At 30.4% G+C, this 23,057-nt stretch overlaps 1 protein-coding gene across 1 annotated transcript; it reads right to left on the reverse strand.

Moving 5' to 3' along the window:
• Window positions 1-727: 727 nt before the first annotated feature.
• On the reverse strand, window positions 728-21,712 carry LOC115879878 (homeobox protein six1-like). The gene is made up of 5 exons (XM_030896899.1): window positions 21,159-21,712; window positions 9,748-10,018; window positions 6,733-6,862; window positions 6,549-6,665; window positions 728-1,060 (listed from the first exon to the last, which is right to left on the reverse strand). The coding sequence occupies exons 1-5, from the start codon at window positions 21,570-21,572 to the stop codon at window positions 910-912; spliced, it is 1,083 nt and encodes a 360-aa protein (XP_030752759.1). The 5' UTR covers window positions 21,573-21,712; the 3' UTR covers window positions 728-909.
• Window positions 21,713-23,057: the final 1,345 nt, after the last annotated feature.

The following is a 23,057-nucleotide window of genomic DNA, read 5'->3' on the forward strand; positions in this document are numbered from 1 at the left end:
AATTATTACCGTATTTTGACAAAAACCTAAATATTTCAAAAACGGTAAGATTAAAATGCGGTAAACCTTAATCAAATTTATCTTTATTTTAATCGTAGAAACTAAAAATGTAATAATATACAGGGTGTTCCATTTAAAAAAATACAACTTTGATATTTTTTATTTATTTGGGCCACTTTGTATCTGTAAAAATATTTTTAAATTGTAGCTCTAATAGTCCTTCAACGAACCCAAAACTTACAATTTGCAAAAATCTAAGAGTTTAGCTACAATACTCAGCGTCGTATGTGGTGAACAACGCTGTATATTGAAAATTTTGTATTTTTCAAAAATAAAACAATTTTTTTTTAATTTTCAATTAAAAAACATATCTTGACAACATGGCAACATAGGTAGTAGATAAATATTAGAGAAACAAAGATCCAGAAAAACCCAGTGATTCTAAAAATTTAGGCAAAAAATCATACATTTTTTTAATTTTTAACTCTGCTATTTTGGACATACATATTTAAAAAAAGATAAAAAAAAATCTCTCTTTTATTGAATATCTACCAGCCTTGTAACTGTGTGCACTTATTTAAGATTCTCTTTATAGCAATATTATTACACTTAACAAATAAAACGCAAGTCGCCTACTGTATAATTATTTATTATTAGATTACTTTCTAATATGTAATTAATTTAAGTATCATTTATATACATTTTTTATGACTTTTAAACTAAAGTGTAAGTAGTGTAGGTACCCTTTATTTATATCGGTTTCGTTAAGTTTTAATAAATTAAAAAAATGTTTCGACCATTAGTCCAATGCCTTAAAAAATTAATAAGATAAAGTAATTACTATTTTTCTAACAAGCTATACAAAAATTTCATACTGCTACAATTATTGGTACACAGCTTTGTATTTTATTACACTTGATAATCAGTATAGCACGCTGAAACAGAACAAGTAGGATCAAACAATTTTGATGCAGCTTGGAATGCGGCCATGTCCAAATTGTTCTGGTGATGATTGCTCAGGGCTCCTTGAGTCAGGGCCATATTTCCTAGAATAATCTCGCTGAAACAATAAAATATGTGAATTAGATATAGGTATACAAAAATTAAGTATATTGATTCAAATAGGGTGTAATCTAGTCTCCATGGCATATTTTCTGTTTGAGAATTTAAAGTTAATAATTAGTTTAAAAAATATGCAACATACTGGATGTTACTCAAAAGTGGCTCACCCTTTCTTTATAAAAATGAGATTGGGTATGTTAGTAGTATATGACATAAACTACGATTGACTGATTTTTACTTTTGATTTTTAAATGACGCCCTCGGTATTATTTACTTTATTCGGTAGGAAATAACACTCTGAAAATAATTAGGTATATATCATATGTAAACTTTTGACATTTTTGCTTTAAAAAATCGTATTTTAAATTTCAATCTAGAGTGCCTGTTAAAAACACTAATTCTTAATCAAGGAGGCTTGGAAAAATATATTTAATCGTCTAATGTTTTCCTGTCTTATCCTGGCCGATTAAAAATGCTTGAATAGTATTTTTAATCATATCTCAATATTTTCAAATGGAACGAGGGTGGAGCATTTTTTTTAAATAATTTGGTACCACACGCTTGGTATTTCGAGTCAAATTGTCGTTATGAATCGCATGCGAAAATGTCAAAACTTGACATATTATATGTCATTGTGTTCAGAGTGTCATTTCCTATCGAACAAAATAAAAAAATACCGAACGTGTCATTTAAAAATCAAAAGTTGTAATAATTTCCGGTGGAACAGGAAGTGACCGAAAACAATTTAATCCGTCAAATCAATCCTAATTTTTATTTATACTAAAGTACCATTTCTCGTTTTTTTATCTAAAAAAATAAAAAAGTTATAGGAGTCAGCAACTTTTGAGAAACACTAGGTATACAGGGTGGTCCAAATTGTATTCGGAAAACTTCGACAACATATTTTGTTGATCAAAATACGTAAAAAAGTTGCTATAAACTCATGGCCTAAAATACTTTGTTTTGGATATACAGGGTGTAGAAGTTTAATTTTTAATTAAAGTTGAAAATTGGTGTCTGGGTATTTTTTGATATGAGAAATTCGATTTTGATTTCAGTATACCTCCTACTTGTAGGGACACAGGGTATTTTTTTATTGGTAGTAGTAGTAATTAAACATTTTTTAACGGTTTGGAAGAGTAATATTTTTTCGGCCGTACCTGTATTACACTACTGAGTGAAAAAATATACATTTCCGCCGTATTTTACGTAAAAAGGGTCTCTCGGTAAAACTCATAACAAGTAATGGTTGCTGATACTGTTTCTTTATTAGACTGAAATGCTATACTACTAGTATACTACAATATACTATAACAATACACTGCCCCCCTAGCATATAAAACGGGCACCCTAAAATTTTCATGTATTTTAAAGTTCAATACATTGTGTCTAGTGAACCGACTTTGATGACTCTTTAAGCAATATGTAGCCAAATTATTAAATTTGTTAACCTCTTAAACTCTAACCTTTTAAAGCAAAGTATATTTTAGGTCAAATTTTGAAACATCCCTGTAAGAGGTTAAGAAAGGAATTTGATTACCACTTTATCAAGATCTATTTTTTCTTGATAATATTTTTTGATTCACCTCTATATAGCTTTAATTTTATTGGAGATATTCACTTTTGAAGAAGACATTAATGATTTACAGCAATAATTATAGCATTACAAACATGCGTATGGTCCTCATCAACACATCTATGAAACAGTGGTTATTGTTTTGTAATATCACTGTCCTTGAGAAGCGAGGGGTGTCTCACTATTGGAATTACATGTACATTTTCTGGGCAGTCGCTGGCAGTCATTGGCAGTCTTATGGCAGTCGCCTATAATAATTACATGGCAGTCAAAGGTATCTTCTTCGTAGTCATTGGCAGTCGCTTGACAGTGAAAACTAATTTTGGCAGTACGTGTACATTTTTTACCCGAGTGAGACACCCCTCGTTGAGAAGGTATATTATTATTGTTTGGTTGTTACTTTAGCAGAGAGTTATCCCTGCTTCTTTTTCCTAATATCATGGTCAATCTCAGGTTTGCTCTTCTTCTAGGTCTCTTAATTCCGTTAATTCTTTTTTCTCTGGTCTTTAATTGATGTGTACTATGATGTAATTTTTGTGGTCCATCTGTTGTACGTCTTTCTTGCCAGGCGTCCTGCCTATTGCCACTTGAGGGATTTAAATCTGTGGATGACGTGTATTACCTTGGTCTATCCACTCTATTTTTGACGGTCTTTGTTGGATATTCCTAGTCAATTTCCTTATAATGTAGTTTCCTTATAATATCTTATCAATTTCCTTATAATGTAGTTCCTTATAATAGCGTGTCCATGTTTTGGATGCATATGTTTTGACTGGTAGTCAACATTGGTCGAATATGTTCTTTAGATAAAGTGAATATGATTGAGTTCCTTCTATATGTGCTCCATGCTAATTTAATTCTTCTGTTGATTTCTGGTAATAGAGATCCTGAACTGTGTCTTAGTTGTCTCAAGTGTATATTCTCCTACTATTTCCAGTGTTATGTGTTTTATTAGAATGTCTTTTTTGTCTACTAGTTCGTTGTACAGGGTGTCCCATTTTAGTTGAAATCATACGGTATCTCGGTTATTAGTAAAGATAGGAGGATGCGGTTTGCACAAACCTGTCCCACTTTTTTGTCAAACGAAAGATGCTGTAAACAAAATTTTCATAACCCTCTTCGTTTCTGAGCTACAGGGTCTTTTCGAAAATTTTGCAATTTGGGACAGCCCCAGTATATCCGTTTGTGTGGATGATATCGAGAAGGTGAAAATTGATTCTTATAGAACTTTTTACGTAGAATACAGTGGCGTAGACTATTTTTTTACGGAAAAAATGTTTTTGAAAATATGAACTAAATTTATGTTTTTTCAAATAGAACACCCTGTATATTTATAAATTATATGATCCGTCTTTCTATGAGCTTCTCAAAAATATATATCACTCTATATTTATTTTCACTATTTACTTCAATATTTAAAATATATCATTTTTTTATTAGTAGGCCGTGATAAATAACATAAAAATCAAAATGGTATTTACTAAAATAGTCATACACACATTAAAATTTTATTTGGCTTGATATATTTTACTTTTGAACTGTTACCACTGAATCTCTGAATATATCTTTCTTTCTTTATAACGGGATGGGTTTGCATATATCTAAAAGCTTGCATTATTAAAGCATTTTCCAGGTGTTCGACATTGTTGTATTGTCACGAAATATTTCATATTTTAAAAATCTCCAAAATCAGAAATCGAGAACGGACAAGTCCAGGAATCAGGGAAGCCATCATATGAGTCCATTGCATTGGTTCCAATTCATTGATTTGAGAAATAATAATTTAACAAAATTCTAATATTTTCAAAGTTGTTAGGGAAAGCCCCATCTTGCTGAAAGTATATTTCACGTAAATTAGCTAAAATATATCTAAAAGTTTCGGTACGATAACTTCTAAGATTTACAAATAGCGGTAGAGAGTTAAGTTTTCCTAATATTTATAGAAAAAATTTATTAGTGGCCCCTAAAATAAAACAAGAGATGGACAGCCGGTATGTTGTTAATAATTTTTCATTTTCATTTATTATCAATCATGGCCAAAGTCATGGCCTACTAATAAATATGATTTTTTAATAAAAACTTCTAAATATTGCAGTAAATAGTGAAAATAAATATAGAATGATATATATTTTTGAGAAGCTTATGGCAAGCCAAATCATATAATTTATAAATATACAGGGTGTTCCATTTAAGAAAACATAACTTTAGTTCATATCTTCGAAAATATTATTTTCGTAGAATAACAGACTACGCCACTGTATTCTCCGTAAAAAGTTCTACAATAAACAGTTTTTACCTTCTCGATACCTTTCGCAATAACAGAGATACGGGGTGTGTCCCAAATTGCAAAATTTTCAAAAAGACCCTGTAGCTCAGAAACGAAGAGGGCTGTGAAAATTTTGTTTACAGCATCTTTCGTTTGACAAAAAAGTGGTACAAGTTTGTGCAAACCGCATCTTTCTATCTTCACTAATAGCGGAGATACCGTATGATTTCAACTAAAATGGGACACCCTGTACATTACTTCACTTTTTGCTAAATTAATTCATTTTGAGACCCACTTTATTGCTGGGTGTATTTAGTGTTTTAATTTGTTCTTGTAGTTTTTTAATTATTGCCTATTGGCAATTAGGACTACGCCAAGAGCGAAACTTAGATGGTTAAGTCAGTGGAGTGGTGAGTTAGGGGCCCCTACAGAATCCGTCTACCGCTTTTATAACAAATTTTTGTCGCTCCGCAGGTACCTGGATACCGCAGGTACCGCCCCCTCCGCAATCACCTTGCTACGCCACGGGGTCAAGTTATTTTAACCATCTAAGATTAATGTACATTGTACATTTTTTTTATTTTTCTATTGACTACTAAATTAACAATATAGGAAAGAAATCTTTAACCAAATATTCGAATGAATGTGGACCCCATAATCATAAAAATCACAATGACGCATTGTTAGTGCCGTAGTTTTACATGGTTCCAGTTAACGTCGATTAACTATGTCGACAATAAAAGGGAAAAGAACAACCGCCCATTCCAGAAGGCAACGCGGCCTTTTTAACCGTGCATAAAGAGGTCACTGTTATAAAATCACGTTTATAATTACTTTAAACAAGCTGTGGCGAGAAATACAGGGTAGTAAAAGGAAAAAAAGACATGTTTAATCAGTTTCTTTTAAAATTGAGTGCTCTCAAAAATAAAGCAACACTATTGCAACTAAACTCGGTGGCGCCCTCTACAAGTAGGAGTCATATTGACATCAAAATCAAATTTTTCATGTCAAAAAACTCCCGGACACCAATTTTCATCCAAATATTGACGTTACTTCAGAAATTATTTGGAAAAAATCGAAATAAAAATGAAACTTCTACACCCTGTATCTCCGAAACTAAGCATTTTAGGACATACATTTATACGAACTTTTTTACTTATTTTTATTTTTTTTTTACTTATTTTTATAAAAATGAAACTTCTCCACCCTGTATCTTCGAAACTAAGAAGGGACATACATTTATACGAACTGTTTTACTCATATTTATCTGCAGAATATGCTGCCGAAGTTTCCGGAATACAGTTCGGACCACCCTGTATATAAAATGCTTCAGCTTCAAATGAACCACAAAATTACATTCGCAACAAAATTGCAAATTGTAACTCCTAAAAATTCAAACTCGCAGATAGCAGGTTATCACGGTCTTAGTTTACAGAATCACAATCGCAGCAAAATCGCAACTCGCAACAAAATTTCAAATCGCGACTATAGTAATATTGGTTGCCTAAATTGAAGCTCGCAAATAGAAGAAATCGTAATCGCACTTTCCTATGAGACCCAATCGCAGGTTGCGATTGTAAATAAAAGCACTGCGATTAAATCGCAGTTTGCGATTTGTTGCTCATCTCTACAATATATACTTACGGCCTAGATTGTGGTGTTCTATCCCTTTGCCTTCGATTCTTAAACCAATTTGAGACCTGTGTTAATGTGAGACCCGTTCGTTTTGCCAATTCCCTTTTCTCGTCTGGAGTTGGATATCTATAATAATAATTTAAAAATGATCTAAATTACACAAATAAATGTTCAGTTTTGATATATTACCTACCTATTACGAGCATAACATTCTTTCAGAGCGTTTCTACTTCGTTCTTTGAAACAATACACGGTCTCTTCGCCATCCCAAATTGTTTTAGGAAGAGGGTATTTTTTACGCAGGCGATATTTATCTACTGCGCCTAAAAAGAAAAGTTTCTTTGAATTAACATTAATACCGTATGATAAAAAATAACGGCATCAAAGATGGCTAGGGAATGACATTTGATGATAATTTTAGGGAGGTCAATCTCTAGAAGTCAGTTACTAAAAATTTACATAAAACATTTTCCAGGCCAACTGGACGCCGTTTTTTTTTTCGACCGGTAAATAAAAGTTTGAAAATTTGATACTGTATTAAAATTGGTGAAGGAAATAGAACTAAATATATTCAGGTTATTTGCAATACTTAATTTCGCTAATAAATTTAAACAAAAACTATAAAAAGTCGCTTTTTAAATAGAAACACATTCATTTTTCTTATTTTCATTTGATGCATTAATAAAAAAATCAAATTTTTGTAAGAATATCAATATTAAGTACTTTAGATAATTAATATATTGCAGTTAATATATTATATCATATATATATATAAGTTAATAGATATTATAGTTTTTTTAAAATAATGTATGTACAGGGTGTCCCATTTTAGTTGAAATCATACGGTATCTCCGTTATTAGTAAATAATAAAATTATAAAAGGATTCTTGCCACTTAACTGCTAATATAGAAATTTAATTCTACGCTGTGTTTGTCATAATGCGGATCAACCTGCTCTCACTACCGGTTTCGGAGCCCTACTCCATCATCAGGTGAGCTTGGGAAATCCACAAAATGACAACCACAGCGCAGAGATAGTTAATTCCGACTTGTCGGAAAGTATCGGTTAGATATTAAGTCCCGAACGGGAGATAGCGGCCTGCGTGCAATGGTAGTACTTTCGTACCACCGAAGAGCAACTATCGATAGTAAAAGGATGGTAAAGGCTTTTTTTCAGGCAAGCCAAATTATAAAATAGAAAACAAATTTCTTGCAGTAGAGATATATAATAAAATTATATAAGGATTCTTGCCACTTAACTGCTAATATAGAAATTATTATTTTGGAGTTAAATTTTCTAATGAACGTAACTCATAAGAATCGGTTATCTGTCACTAAACAAAGCATTTTTTTCATTTATTTAAAATTTATCGTAGAATTTAAAAATGACAAAATATACAGGGTATTCCGTTTACACGCTTATCCTACTCCAATCGAAGGGATATTTTATATTTACATAGAACGGATACCTTACTTCTAATAAAAATATTTTTACACTGTTGTTTGTGTAATTTACTATATACGCCAGCGCAGTTAGCAAAAATAGGGGAAGTTTTTGCAATCAAGCTGATTTTTTCACAGATGATAGTACTCATTAACAGTACTCTGTAAAAAAAAGTTACACCTCCTAGAGCGCTTGCTTCCTCCTCCATGTTGAATTAAAGATGGCGTCTGATCCTATCCATTAAAAAAATCGTAACTTTCTTATTTATTAACCGATTTTCGTTAAGTAAAAATCATTACCTTTGTTTTGGACTAAAGAATGAAATAAAAATATAAAACCATTTTGACAGGTTGTTTTTCTGTCAAAAATAAAAAAAGGGAAAATAATAAAAGAAATCGACTTGCTTTTCTTCAATTTTTTTGAATCGTACTCCGTAGCAAAAAAGGTTAAAGAATATGCGCTCTTTTTTCTGATTTTGAAACAGTCCTTGAGTTTGTGATAGGTTGAGTAGTATATGTAAAACATATAGGTATAGTATAGGTTAAACATATGAATTAAAAAAAACAATAAAAATAAATTTAAAAAAAAAACAGAAAAAATGATTACTCTTAATAATAGATAATAATAAACACTGAAATTCTTTTTATTCCAACAGAAAAGTATAAATTCAACTTTTAATAACTTTTAATAACTACAAATACATAATAATAACTTTTTCACATTTGTATTTACACGTCACCATCATCTATTTGCACTTCTTCATAATCGACTCTGGGTGCATTTAGACAGGCTTGATTGCATTCTTTACACAAAATGGTGCATTTTCGATTATAAGAAGCACAAAAACACAGTTTGCTGTGCAAAGATCTTTGCATTTGCAAAAAAAAAAAGTTGCCATTAGGTGTTCGGGCCCTGGAGGTTTGGTCTAAGTCACTGGCAAAAACTCTTTACCACTGGCAAACCATCCCCACTCAAGTGGATCTAACTCGTTTCCTCTCCAGCTATGTACCTGTAAATATACTCTAAAAACGTGTTGATTACTGGAGTCTTCTGTGGGAGGCAAAATTAGATCCCAAACCTCGTGTGGAGGTGATTTTTTGATAGCAATAAAGTCTAGCATCGTTCAGTTTTTCACAGTTTTGGACAGGAAAAAAATTTAATATAAGATTTTGCCCAACTTCACTTAAATCCGCTTTATTCATATTCGGTGCATTGAAACTTTTTATCAAATCAAATATTTCAGAACTGTTTTTTAACAAGTCAAATATTCATTTTTTACCCATTTTATATGGGTACGAAGTAGTGTCGCATCCTGTAAATGCATGAATGCGTAGAAGATTTTCGCGAATTTGTTCCGAGATCAAGCTTTGTATTTTGAAAATATTTAAAAATGTATCAAGAGCTTAAAAATATAAAAGAAATTTCTGTCAATATGAAAACTATCCAAAAATAAAAATAGCTTCTCTTCCTCCTTAATATGGAGTTTGTTTGAGGTAAATCGGTTAAAAAATAAGAAAGTTACAGTATTTAAAAAAATATTGTGTCGGCCATCTTTAATTCAACATTGCGGAATAAGCAAGCCTCCTAGAAGGTGTAACTTTTTTTTACAGAGTACTATTGATGAGTACTATCATCTGTGAAAAAATTAGCTTGATTGCAAAAACTTCTCCTAAAGGCCATTATTTCACTTAACTGCCCTGGCCTAATATGAAAGTTGAACAATTTTCTATTAATTTAAACGAATCAATTTCAACTGAAACTTACCTAAAGGTCTACCTCTCACTTTCTCCGCCTCTTTGTAATGCGACTTGTACCACAAAATCTGCAACTCGCCGTGCCATCTGGGATGGAACGCGTGCGATTCCAAAATCGAGTACAGTTCTCGGTAGAACCCTTTATGAAACGCCACTGCAGCCCTGGCCCTTAATATACTCTCGTTATTGTCCAGCGACTCCGAAGAAGGTAAGTACCATAGGAAGGATGCTAATCGCTCTAAATCGCCTCTTTGTTGCAGTGCTTCGCACATGCATTGAACCTAAAACATAGATCGTTTCATATTTTTGATTTGGTTTGGTTTATTCTGTTTGGTTATACCGAAAAAAGAGTTCGCAACAAATGGGTTTTAGAAGTCAATTATGTAGGTATCTCTCAAAAAAATATCCCAAAAGTGAGTATCGCGCTAGAGAACAATTTAGTATCCCCCATAACAAAAAAAGAATTAAAGAAAGTTGTTTAGATTGACTCCATTTGCCTCTATGCACCATTTTCTTTAAAACATATTTTTTGCTACAATGATGTACAGGCTGGGTCAAATTCGACGCTTTCAAAGGGAAACACCCTTTTTTTCACTGGAGCTCAATTTTTATCAAATACATGATGGTGAAATCGCATATCGATATCTGTTACCGTTTATGAGTTACGGGGTGTTTTTCAAAAACGTGTATTTTTAACAAATCGCTGTAACTTTTTTGTTATGGAAAATTCTGTATTTTTGTCAAAACATTTCCAAAGCACTTTTTTACGTAGAATTTAATGGTTTAAGTATATTTTTTTAAAGCTATTAATTTAAGAGTTATCAACAGAAAAAATTGATTCTTTATTTGGGATACCCTGTATATTTTTAATTAAGTGAAATGAACTTAAAATTACCTTTCCAAAAATATAGCACACTTCATATTTTGTTATAGTGCCCTTCGAAATACAGAATTTTTCTAAGTTCGCCACTTTTAACTAGTAGGCTTTGAATCTTTTATTGATGATTTGGTTTGGAACTCGAAAACATATTTTTCCATCAAGACGAGGCAGCAATGCAGAACGCGTTGCACTGCAGAACGAAGACACCGCATCAGAAGGCTGAAGTTATCAGCAAATTTTTGCACCCATTTCGAGAATAATTGAATAGCTAACCAAGATCCCAGCCGTTGGCCGTCGTGGCCGCCGGACTTAGTGCCTGTTATCCTTAGTTGATTTTTTATCTCTGCGGAAGAATAAAGGTTCTTATTTTGCCTGTATAATCTAAACAAGAATTAGAAGTACTTAGCGGTTATGCGAGGGTATCTTTCACCCTCACTGAATTAATGAATTCCGCGAGAAATCTTCAAAAACGGTCCCTTCTGTCCATGAGAGAAGACGGTCGACATGTCGAACACCTGTAGCAAAATCTCATGTCTTGGTTTGCTATTAATTTTTATTGTTATTAGATATAGTTTAAACGGGTTGATGTTGTTAATTATAGCTTAAATTGTTATAAAATTTTGCATCTCTCATTGCAAATATTATTTTCGTTTTAATTGCTGCTCACAGCTAGAATTTTTTTTCATTACAGCCGGCGTCGTTCAAAGCCTACTTATTCAAAGTGGGCGAATTTTTAAAAACTCTATATCTCAATGAGGAATCGAGCAAAATATGAACTATGCTATATTTTTGCAAAGGTTCTAAAAAATTTATAATTTTAAATTACAAAGAATTTTAAATTCTTTTCAATTAATTAAAGATATACAGGGTGTCCCATATAAAAAATCAAATTTTCTGTTGATAATTCTTAAATTATTAATTTTAAAATAAACTCAAACTATTACATTCTACGTAAAAAGGTGCTTTGGAAATGTTTTCACAAAAATACAAAATTTTCCATACCAAAAAAGTTATAGCGATTTTTTAAAAATGCACATTTTTGAAAAAAACAACACCCCGTAACTCCGAAACGGTAATAGATATCGATGTGCGGTTTTCACCATCATGTTTTTATTAAAAATTGAGCTCCAGACAGAGATATTAGTTTTCGTCTATCTCCTATAGAAAAGGGTGTTTCCCTTTAAAAGCGTCCAATTTAACCCACCCTATACAGTGTGTCCCATTTTGGTTGAAATCATAGGGTATCTCCGTTATTAGTGAAGATAGAAGGGTGCGGTTTGCACAAACCTGTCCCACTTTTTCGTCAAACGGAAGATGCTGCAAACAAAATTTTCATAGCCCTCTTCATTTCTGAGCTACAGGGTCTTTTTCAAAAATTTTGCAATTTGGGACACCCCCTGTATCTCTGTTATTGTTAAAGGTTTCGAGAAGGCGAAAACTGCTTATTGTAGAACTTTTTACGTAGAATACAGTGGCGTAGTCTGTTTTTCTACCAAAAAAATATTTTTGAAAATATGAACTAAAGTTATGTTTTTTCAAACGGAACACCCTATATATTTATAAATCATATGATCTGTTTTGCTATGAGCTTCTCAAAAATATATATCACTCTATATTTATTTTTACTATTTACTGCAATATTTAAAATATATCATTTTCTTATTAGTAGGCCGTGATAAATAACAAAAAATCAAAATGGTATTTACTAAAATAGTCATACACATATTAAAATTTATCTGGGATTGATATATTTTACTTTCGAAATAACTGTTACCACTGAAACTGTGAATATATTTTTCTTTTTTTATAACGGGATGGGTTTGCAAATATCTAAATCTTGAATTATTAAAGCATTTTTCAGGTGTTCGAAATTGTTGTAGTGCCCACGATATATTTCGTATTTCGAAAATCCTCAAAATCAGAAATCGAGAACGACGAAATCCGGGAATCGAGGAGGCTATCAATATGTGTTCATTGGTTCCAATTCATTGATTTGAAAAATAATAATTTAACAGTATTCTAATATTTCCATAGTTATGTGGGGGAATGTTCCCCATCTTGCTGAAAGTATATTTGACGTAAATTAGCTAAAGGAATATCTAAAATTTCCGATACGATAGATTAGTCTTACGTATACACGTATTCCAAGATTTACAAATAGCGGTAGAGACTTAAGTTTCCCTAATATATAAAGAATTTATTAGCGGCTCCCAAAATAAAACAAAAGACAGATAGCAGTATACTTTTAATAATTCTTTAGATTCTTTTATTATCAATCATGGCCTACTAATAAATATGATCTTTTAATAAAAACTTTTAAATATTGCAGTAAATAGTGAAAATAAATATAGAGTGATATGTATTTTTGAGAAGCTTATGCCAAGACAGATCATATGATTTATAAATATACAGGGTGATCCATTTAAAAAAACATAACTTTAGTTCATATTTTCAAAAATATTTTTTTTGTAGAAAAACAGACTACGCCACTGTATTCTACGTAAAAAGTTCTACAATAAACAGTTTTCACCTTCTCGATAGCTTTAACAATAATAGAGATACAGGAGGTGACCCAAATTGCAAAACTTTCAAAAAGACCCTGTAGCTCGGAAACGAAGAGGGCTATGCAAATTTTGTTTACGGCATCTTCCGTTTGACAAAAAAGTGAGACAGGTTTGTGCAAACCGCACCCTTCTATCTTCACTAATAACGGAGATACCATATGATTTCAACCAAAATGGGACACCCTGTACAAGGTCCGGCATTAGTGCTGGAATCTGTAGCGTCTAGAATAAAAAACTTGGGAATTTTGATTAAGTGCAAACCTAAAGTATTTACTAGGATGTATTTCAGGAAAGAATTTTAACTTTTTAGGGTGGCTCAAAAAAGTGTGACTGGATTGGGATGATTTTTTTTTAAATGGAACGCCCAGTATATTACTGCATTTTTGGCTTCCTTTCAGATCTCTTTACCTAATCCTAAAATATGAGTAAATATATTTCGATAGTTTCACAGTTATAGTCTGTGAAACGAATAAGTTTGAATTTGACAGTTCCCGCGGGCTTTTCTAGTGTTAATTTTATTAAGTTAGCAACTTGCGGCCATCATGACGCAATGCCGTCTCCAATGGCACAGCCACAGAGCGAGATTTATGACGTCACGCTAGTTAGATACTACGGATTAATAAATATGTATTAATTAATAAATATATATATATATATATATATATATATATATATATATATATATATATATATATATATATATATATATATATATATATATATATATATATATATATATATATATATGTGTTACTATAAGCGCGCTAAACCTAGGATTTAACAAAAGCATTAACTAATTAGGTTAGCCCGGTTATTTGGAGGGCGTTAGTGCATTGGTTAGCCTGGTTATTTGGAGGGTCTTAATGCATTGGTTAGCCTGGTTATTTGGGGGGTGTTAATGCATTGGATAGGTGGTTATTTGGTGGGGTTGGTTGGTTTTTACTACCACTTGCTTTTGGTAAATCCTAGGTTTTACCGCATTTCGGACATTTACAGTAACATATATATTTAGTATATTTTATATGTAATTTTTTGGATTATATTTGACACTATTTTTTTCATATGACACAACACTGATGAAGGCTATAATGTTAGCCGAAACCAAATGAAAAAAAAATGAAAAACTAAATGAAACCTTAATCAGCGTTTTTCCCGAACCTAAATCCCAAGAAAATCAAAAATTTTAGAATAATTTTACATATAAAATGACAGCGATCTTTCTTTCATAGCCATCGGTGACGCCTTTTTCTATGATATTGTATTATTTGCAAATATAATTTTTCGAACATTGATACCTGCAAAATATGCATATAAATTTTGTAAATGTAAATAATAATACATCACTATTAGTAGATATTGAATGTTTTTTTTAATTAGATCGATTTTCAAAACCCCAAATTTAAAATATATTTTACATTTTACCCATTATCTTATGTACCTATTCATTATTTGTAAATTATAAAACATTTGCTGCATTTGTATGGTTTGTATAAATATGTAAATATGATATTAACTGTATATTATGTATATTTCATGTAAACTATATCGTTTTTAAAATACAAACCAAAAATTCGAGGAATAATTTTGTTTTCCATGTATTCTACAACATATTTATTAATCCGTAGTATCTAACTAGCGTGACGTCATAAATCTCGCTCCGAGGCTGCTCTATTAGAGACGGCATTAGTCTGATATTTAGAAATGTCAAAAGCTGATGACATTTTACTTATGTCAATTCGTGTTGATTTTTGCAAGAAGAGGAAGAACTGTCACTTGTTTTATTATTTTCCTTTTCTATTTCACGAAAGTAAAAAGAGTTACCTATCTGATTCGTTCAGGCACTCAATTTAAAGAATATCAGTAACTTTTCTGATAGAGGGATTTTATATTTGCTATGTTGGTAAAAAATAACGGTCAAAATTCAAAGTTATTCATTTTATAGACCATATCAATAAATGAATAAAAATTATATATTTTTCAGCTTTTCTTAAAAAAAATATTAAAAATACAAGAACTGTCCTGATATCAAAACTGTATTAGGTATTTACTTTAGATGGTTTGTACTTACTTTGCTATAAATTCTACGTCATATTTTCTAAAATTAAAAAGACAAATAACTTTTCTTCGTTTTTTTTAATAGAACTCGTCGAAAATCGAAAACGCGTTGAAAGTTGAATTTTGCCAAAATTGAAAACGCAAAATGTCTCGGAAACGGTATAAGTAGCTAAACGGTCAGTGAGGTCTCTACGGATAGAGCTAGTGGAACCCATTCAAACTGTGTTTCGAAAATTTCCAAAAATGTCGAAAGTTGACATATGATATGTCATTCTATTCAGAGATGTCATTCTGTTCTACCGAATAAAGTAAAAATATACCCAGGGTGCCATTTAAAAATCAAAAGTTGTAGTCATTTCCGGTGAAATAGGAAGTGACCAAAAACAATTGAATACGTCAATCAATCCTAATTTATGTCATATTACTAACATACCAAATCTCATTTATTTATCTGAAAAGAAAATAAACAAGTTATAGGGATGGGCCACTTTTAAGACGCACCCGGTATAAATAAATAAATTTCTAGGGAAACGTGGAATGGAAACCATTTATTTTTATTTTAATTTAAATATAGTATTATTATTTTTAAAAGGCAAACACCACCGATTTCATTTTTTGAATTTTTAATTCTCTGTATATTTCTAAAAGTCTTGATATGATACCTCTTGCGAAATAAAAAAGAGTAAAAATGTATTAAGAAAGGTAAAAGTTATACACAAGGGTTATACATACTTCCAAATAAATTAAATAAATCGAAACAAATAAATCGTATCTAAAGTATAAATTATAATATAAATTTATAAACATGTTTAATGATTTTGTGCTACTTATACAGGGTGAGTTTCCTACGATGTTCTCTATGGGTATCTCGGAAACTACTGGAGATAGAGTCGGTTAAATGGGGAAAGAATTGCAGTTTTGTTGGGTCATAAATATGCGCCATTCAGATTTTTGAAAAAGTGCATGGCTTACTAGATATTTCGAAAAAAACAAATTTCGGCTATTTTAAAAATTGTCCCTAACTCCATTATAAGCTGTTTTAGACAAAACGTTTTCAGATAAAAGTTGTAGATAATCATATCTTTAATAAGACTGTGCCCTCCGTTTTCTTCTAAAGCCTGTCATTTTTGACATATGACACAAACATGAAACCATAGTTGGCCATGATTTCATAAAAAGCGCCATTTTTAAGCTTTTCAGCGATATAAGCTAAAATATGTTTTCTTCGAAAAATTACTGAGTTATAGCCAATTTTTATAATTTTTAAACAATTTCACTTAGTTAGTCATGGAAACAAATTTAATCATCCTTGCTCTCGGAAATGTGAAGCTTTATCCAAACTTTGTAAATTAAAATAAGCAAAAATTGTAAAAATGAATTTTTCAAATGAAGAAAAGCGTGTAGGATTTATTGGTTCAACTTTTTTTGACCATACATTTTCGAGGATACGTTAACCGGTGAATGTTACGTTTGTTAGAGAACGGGTTTCAAGACATGTCAGAAAAGTTACATTTAGTTATAGCCAATTTTGATCTTTCTTGATTAATTTCAATTGGATTGCATGGTATTCTTATTCTATTATAATTTATAAAACTTATAAAAAGTTAGAATATATTACTAAACGGTTCCTTACAATTTACATTACACAAACTAAAACTTATAAAATAATATCACTGCATACACTTTAAGTTATTGTAGAAAATCCGCCATTGTTTTGAGAGTTGCATCTTTTTAAAACTGAATTACTACCTATTCTCATAGAAGGACCGGTGGACTTAATTAAACTTCTCTCGTACCGCCACTTTGAGTGCCTCTCTTGATTCACAAATTCTTTTGTAAACCTTATTGTTAACCATACCTCAAAAAAAAATCTAAAATGGATAAGTCAGGTGATCGAGGAGGCCCATGTAATTGGTCCACCTCTTTCTATTCCTGAGTTTGCATAATTATGATGTAAATAATTTTTAACATTTCTTTCATTATGAGGGGAGGGGTCGTAATAAAAGTCATGTTGGAACCACTCTATTGATGCGGGAGTATCTACACGCTTTTCTTCATTTGAAAAATTCATATTTACAATTTTTGCTTATTTTAATTTACAAAATTTGGATGTGACCGCTTCACATTTCTGAGAGCAAAGACGATTAAACTTGTTTCCATGGCTAACTAAGTGAAATTGTTTAAAAATGATAAGAATTGGCTATAACTTTGTAATTTTTCGAAGAAAACATATTATAGCCTATATCGCTGAAAAGCTTAAAAAATTGCGCTTTTTATGAAGTCATGGCCAACTATGGTTTCCATTTAAAAAAACATATGTTTGTGTCATATGTCAAAAATGACAGGCTTTAGAAGAAAACGGAGGGCACATTGTCATAAGGGATATGATTATCTACAACTTTTATCTGAAAACATTTTGTCTAAAATAGCTTATAATGGAGTTAGGGACAATTTTTAAAATAGCCGAAATTTGTTTTTTTTTTTAAATATCTAGTAAGCCATGAACTCTTTCAAAAATCTGAAAGGCGCATATTTATGACCCCACAAAACTGCAATTATTTTCCCATTTAACTGACTCTCTATCTCCAGTTGTTTCCGAGATACCCATAGAGAACATCGTAGGAAACTCACCCTGTATACTTATGTCTTCTACCTTTATCAGAAATGTAAGTTATACATATTTTGTTACCTAGATTATAAATTGATATCAAGCTCAAAAAAGTGTGAGTGGATCGGGATGATTTTTTTTAAATAGAACATCCTGTATATTATTGCATTTTTGGCTTCTTTTCAGATAACTTTACATAATCTTAAGAATATAGAATATAATATAGAATATATTTCGATATTTTCAGAGATCTCTATAAATAACAAAAAATACATTTTTTTTCAATCTTTCTTAAGAAAAAAATATTAAAAATACCAAAACTGTTCTGAAATCAAAACTATATTAGGTATTTACTTTGGATGGCATGATTGGCATATACTTACTTTGCTATAAATATCGTAATCTTAAATCATACAGGATGTTCAAAATTCTACGCCAAACTTTATAAAATCTAAAATAATTTTTCTGTTTTTTTTTTAATGTAATACCCTGTATATTATTTTTTATTAGATGGAGAATTAAAAAATGAACATTTTTTGTATTTAGAGTATTTCAAAATTTTTAACTGTTTCACAGATGTCCGCGGTTTTATATTTCACATGGCATTTTTCATAGTAAATTTTTATCAACGCCACCAATGATTTTTCTCTCGTATTTTACCGTTGAAAGTAGCGATGGGAACTATCGAATTAATTAGACTATCGAATGGTTACTGAATGAATGATTTCAACTATCGAATGGTTTTATTCGAATAAAATCATTCATTCATTTGTATACTAAAACATATGTGACAACCTCGCCGTGCAACTAAATGGTTATCGTTGAGCCACGACTATCGAATGCTTTTGATAAATGAAATTTAGTATTCGTTTGATTTTTGTGTGCGTCAGTGCATTATTAGTTCTTCCAAATTTTTATAACTTCACCTTATAAATACTGTGCTATTTTTGCGTTTATTAAAATATTTAAAATACTAAAATAGTAGTTTTTTTTTAATTGACGATTGTGTGCGTGTGCAGGTGTCCGTAGCGTAGTGTAATTTTCCGTAGCCCGATCTTTCAATTATTTTATTTTATATGGTATATATGGTCTAATTTTTAATGGGAAATTTTGAGAAGTAGCAATTTTTAAGAGAGATGAGATGAACTTAAAATTAATTTTAAAAATACATATTTGTATTTTAGATGTTTTAATAATATGAATTAGTTGAACTTAATAATCATATTTAAGTAATGTGGTTAAGGTTTCGATAACCATTTATTATCGAACTCAAACTATGGGGTGAGAAAATTAAATTGAAAGTTTTATACGTGCCAATTTAAAAAAAAAAGTTAACGATGTTTGTATTTTGTTTATGCTAATTCTCTTACATGTAGTTTTTTGCGAAGAAATATTTCATTTATTTTTTAAAGTAAATGCCAGTAAAAGTAAATATTATTTTTATATAGTAATATAAAGTACCTAATATAAATAATTTTGATTTCTAATTTTGATTTCTAATTTCTAATTCTTTATTTATATTTTCCTTCCATTACACGGCATGCTTAGAAAATTAATAAATGTTTATATTTCATGATTTTAAAGTTTGTTGTTAATATAACAAATTAGTTCTGTAATTATTATTATTTAATAAACCAACGTTGCCAAAAAATTTAAAGACTATATTATTTTTAAATAGGATCTAATATAAATAATTTTGACATCTAATTTGTTATTGTTATATTTTGCTACTACTTAAAAAAAAATTTTATATTAAATTATTTTAAATTTTGTTGTTAATAGGTATAACAAATTATTACTGTTATTATTATTTTTATTAAACCAGTCTTTGCTTAAAAACATTAAAAATAATTTTCCTACATCCAAAATAACAAGTATTATTGCAGTGTAACAACAGAATATTAATAAAAAAAATGCAAAATATATAGACATACTATCCCTAACTAACTAAAGACAAACAATAATATTCTTTGCTAATATCAACTAATACCAATATATAGCAACAGCGCCCTTCATAATGTATTTTCTGTGTAAATACTAGCACCTCAATAAAAAAAATGTGTCCTTATCTTTATGACGCAAAAAAACAAAGATGCCGGCTTCTTTCATAGCATTGCCACCGACCGCCTGTCGGGTTTCTCGGAAAGAAACCTACGTCGCCGGGCGACAACTAAAAAATCCAGTTAATATTTTATTATAATCGATCCTGACGAATAAATGAATTTCATAAATGAATGAATTTTCTAAATGAATGGTTTTTGCTGCCGAATTACTAGAATACAATATTTCAAGGCAGATGAGGCATCTATTCGATAATTTTTATTCGAATAGTTTTCAACGAATGTTTTTTACTAGCTATCGAATTATTCGAATGAATTGCAACTATCGAATTTTTCGATAGTATTCATTCGATAGTTCCCACTACTAGTTGAAAGGGCCTTATGAAATAATACCGCGAGTATCTGCTAAACCGTAAAAAAAATTGAAATTATCTAAATACAAAAAATTTTTATTTTTTAATTCTTCATTTGAAAAAAACGAAAATAATATATTTTAGAAAGTTTGACGTAGAATCTTGAACATCCTGTATGGTTTAAGATTACGATATTTATAGCAAAGTAAGTACAGACCATCTAAAGTAAATACCTAACATAGTTTTGATTTCGGGACAATTCTAGTATTTTTATTTTTAATAGTCTCTAAGAAATGCTGAAAAACTATATTTTTTATTTATTTATTAGTATTTCTGAAACGATCGAATATATTTACTCATAGGATTGTGTAAAGTGATCTGAAAGGAAGCCAAAAATGCAATAATATACAGGGTGTTCAATTTAAAAAAAAATAGTCTCGATCCACTCACACTTTTTTAAGCCACCCTGTAGAATTAAAAATATTTCCCTGAAATACATTCCAGTACATACTTTATGTCTGCACTTAAACAATTCCCGAGTTTTTGATTCTAGGAGCTAGAGATGCCCGACACTTTTTAAGAAAAAAATCGTTTTAGTGTATGTTGTAGGTATAAAGAAAGAAAATGCGAAGATATTAAATATTGTTGTAACGTTTGTTTCGCTGTAAAATATTACAAGAATTCAGTTTTTAACGCAATTTTACACATCTGTATGTGCCCTTGCATGTTTCAACATTTTGTCTAGTATCAATTTTAAGATATTCTTAGAAAACTTCAGATCTTTAGATATTACATTACAAGAACGTGTGGAGATTAAGTATATTTCTTCATTTTATCTCTTAATCTAGATTCATAATAAGCAAATTTACCAAAAGAGGTAATAAAAAATGAGATGTCTTACTTGATCGGGAGAAAATGTAACTGATTTTTTTCCGAAAGTGTCCACTTTCAAAACAACACTTTCGGTACTTTTGGCCTTATTATTTCCAGTGTAGAATCCAACATTTTTCGCATTTCCTTCTTCCGTCACTTTTTTAAAACTCTCACTATACAGGGTCAATTTTTTTTCATCTACACACTTTTGTACACTAGACACTACCACTTTGTTATTGTTTAGAACACTATTATTGTTGTTTACACTACAATATTGAAATTTTTTTGTATCACAAGATTTCCGAAATTTGTCACTGCAAAAGTAATTGTCCAGTTTGTTATTGGAAAAGAATAAATTGTTTGAATAATAACTTAAATTGTTTTGGGAAAAATTGTCATTTTGGGAATCGTTTGAAGTACTTGAGGAAGCGTCAATTTCCATATTTTAAATTAAAATTTTTTATTTCACCAAGCAAGATTGCATTTAAGAAAACATTCACTGAATAAACACATTTTCACTCAAAATAATATGCACTTCGTATATTAGAATTACAACTAGTCCCCATACCGGTCAAACTAATCTTTTAAGCTTTGCACCAGCTTATGCATTCGGATATCTACATAAAATCAGAGCGTTTTCCCTCTAATGGGTGGAGCTTGAAAGCTCCAACCAATACGCGAGCTTGCTGGGTTAATCGTCATGACTACAGAGAAAATTTCACGCCAATAGGGGTGGTTTTTCGAAGCTTTCGGCAAAAGAGGGTTTAAAATAGGGGGGTTAGAGATAAAAGATGAACCGTTTGATGGTTTTTAGGGTGTTTTAATACATCTTTTTTAAAAGGGAATGAAAGCAATTTAAAATGCTTAGCTGTTTTTTTTTCGCAGCGTTATTAGAATTGTCCAAATTAAATTTCGTTAAAAGTATTTTTTTTAAATAACCATGTAAAACTTTTAAAAAAATATTTCGTAGAGCTTCAAGTGGCTCAGGCCCCCCAGTAGTGTTATTATTTATTTCTATTATATTTAGGTATCGTTTTCGGTTAAATTAGTTATATAAGTGCACTTATAAACATCCTTTTCTTGTAAAATTATATGTTTATAAATAATTTTCCATATCCATCAATTATGTTTTGAGGTTTAAAATATTATCCAGAGGATTTTCAACCATATACCTGAAAGTTTAATCATTCTTTTCCTACATTAAAATTTTTAATAAAAAATTAAAAATTAGCTATGAAAAGATTTCGGGAGACGATAATGCAATTTTATCGTCGTGTATAAAACAATATTTTTTTCCATAGCGAGTTACGTTTTAAAAAATATTCAGAAATTATTATTTGAAGGAATTTATTACGAAAAAATATTGTGCTGGGTTGGCGTTGGTTTCTATGTAATTTGACAAATAAATAAACCTGTCTGTTTAGTTGTCAGTTTTGAGTCAATATTTTTTAATTCTCTTTCGTGTCGATTGCTGATTGAATTGGAGCCAGAAATGGCTCAAAACGAAATAAGTAAATTACCAACAGATATTCAGGCTAAGGCGACAAACGCCATATTCAAACTACTTCCATTTAAATCCCGAATAAATTATGAAAAGGAATACAAAAACGTTCAGAAATGGAAGCAATTAAAAAACGTGCGAGAAGAAATAAAGTTTTTAACCTATCCTCGCTGTTAAAATATCATTTAATCTACCCTTGCGGTCAAAGTTTATTTTATCTACTATTTTTGATAGATATAAGGCAAATTTAACAGTTGCTATGGAAAAAAAGTAATTATTTTATTATGAATATTTTTTTTTTACTTTTTAATGTTTCCCAAATTCTTAAGTTCATTAAAAAATGGGAATCGTATCTCGTGTAAGTAAGCTCAATTAAAGTAAATACCATCAAGGTTCTCTTCTACGTCTCTGAAAAATACTTTATAT

Source organism: Sitophilus oryzae, unplaced genomic scaffold (genome assembly GCF_002938485.1).
Source record: "Sitophilus oryzae breed Bouriz unplaced genomic scaffold, Soryzae_2.0 scaffold_158_pilon_pilon, whole genome shotgun sequence".
Classification (NCBI taxonomy): Eukaryota; Metazoa; Arthropoda; class Insecta; order Coleoptera; family Curculionidae; genus Sitophilus; species Sitophilus oryzae.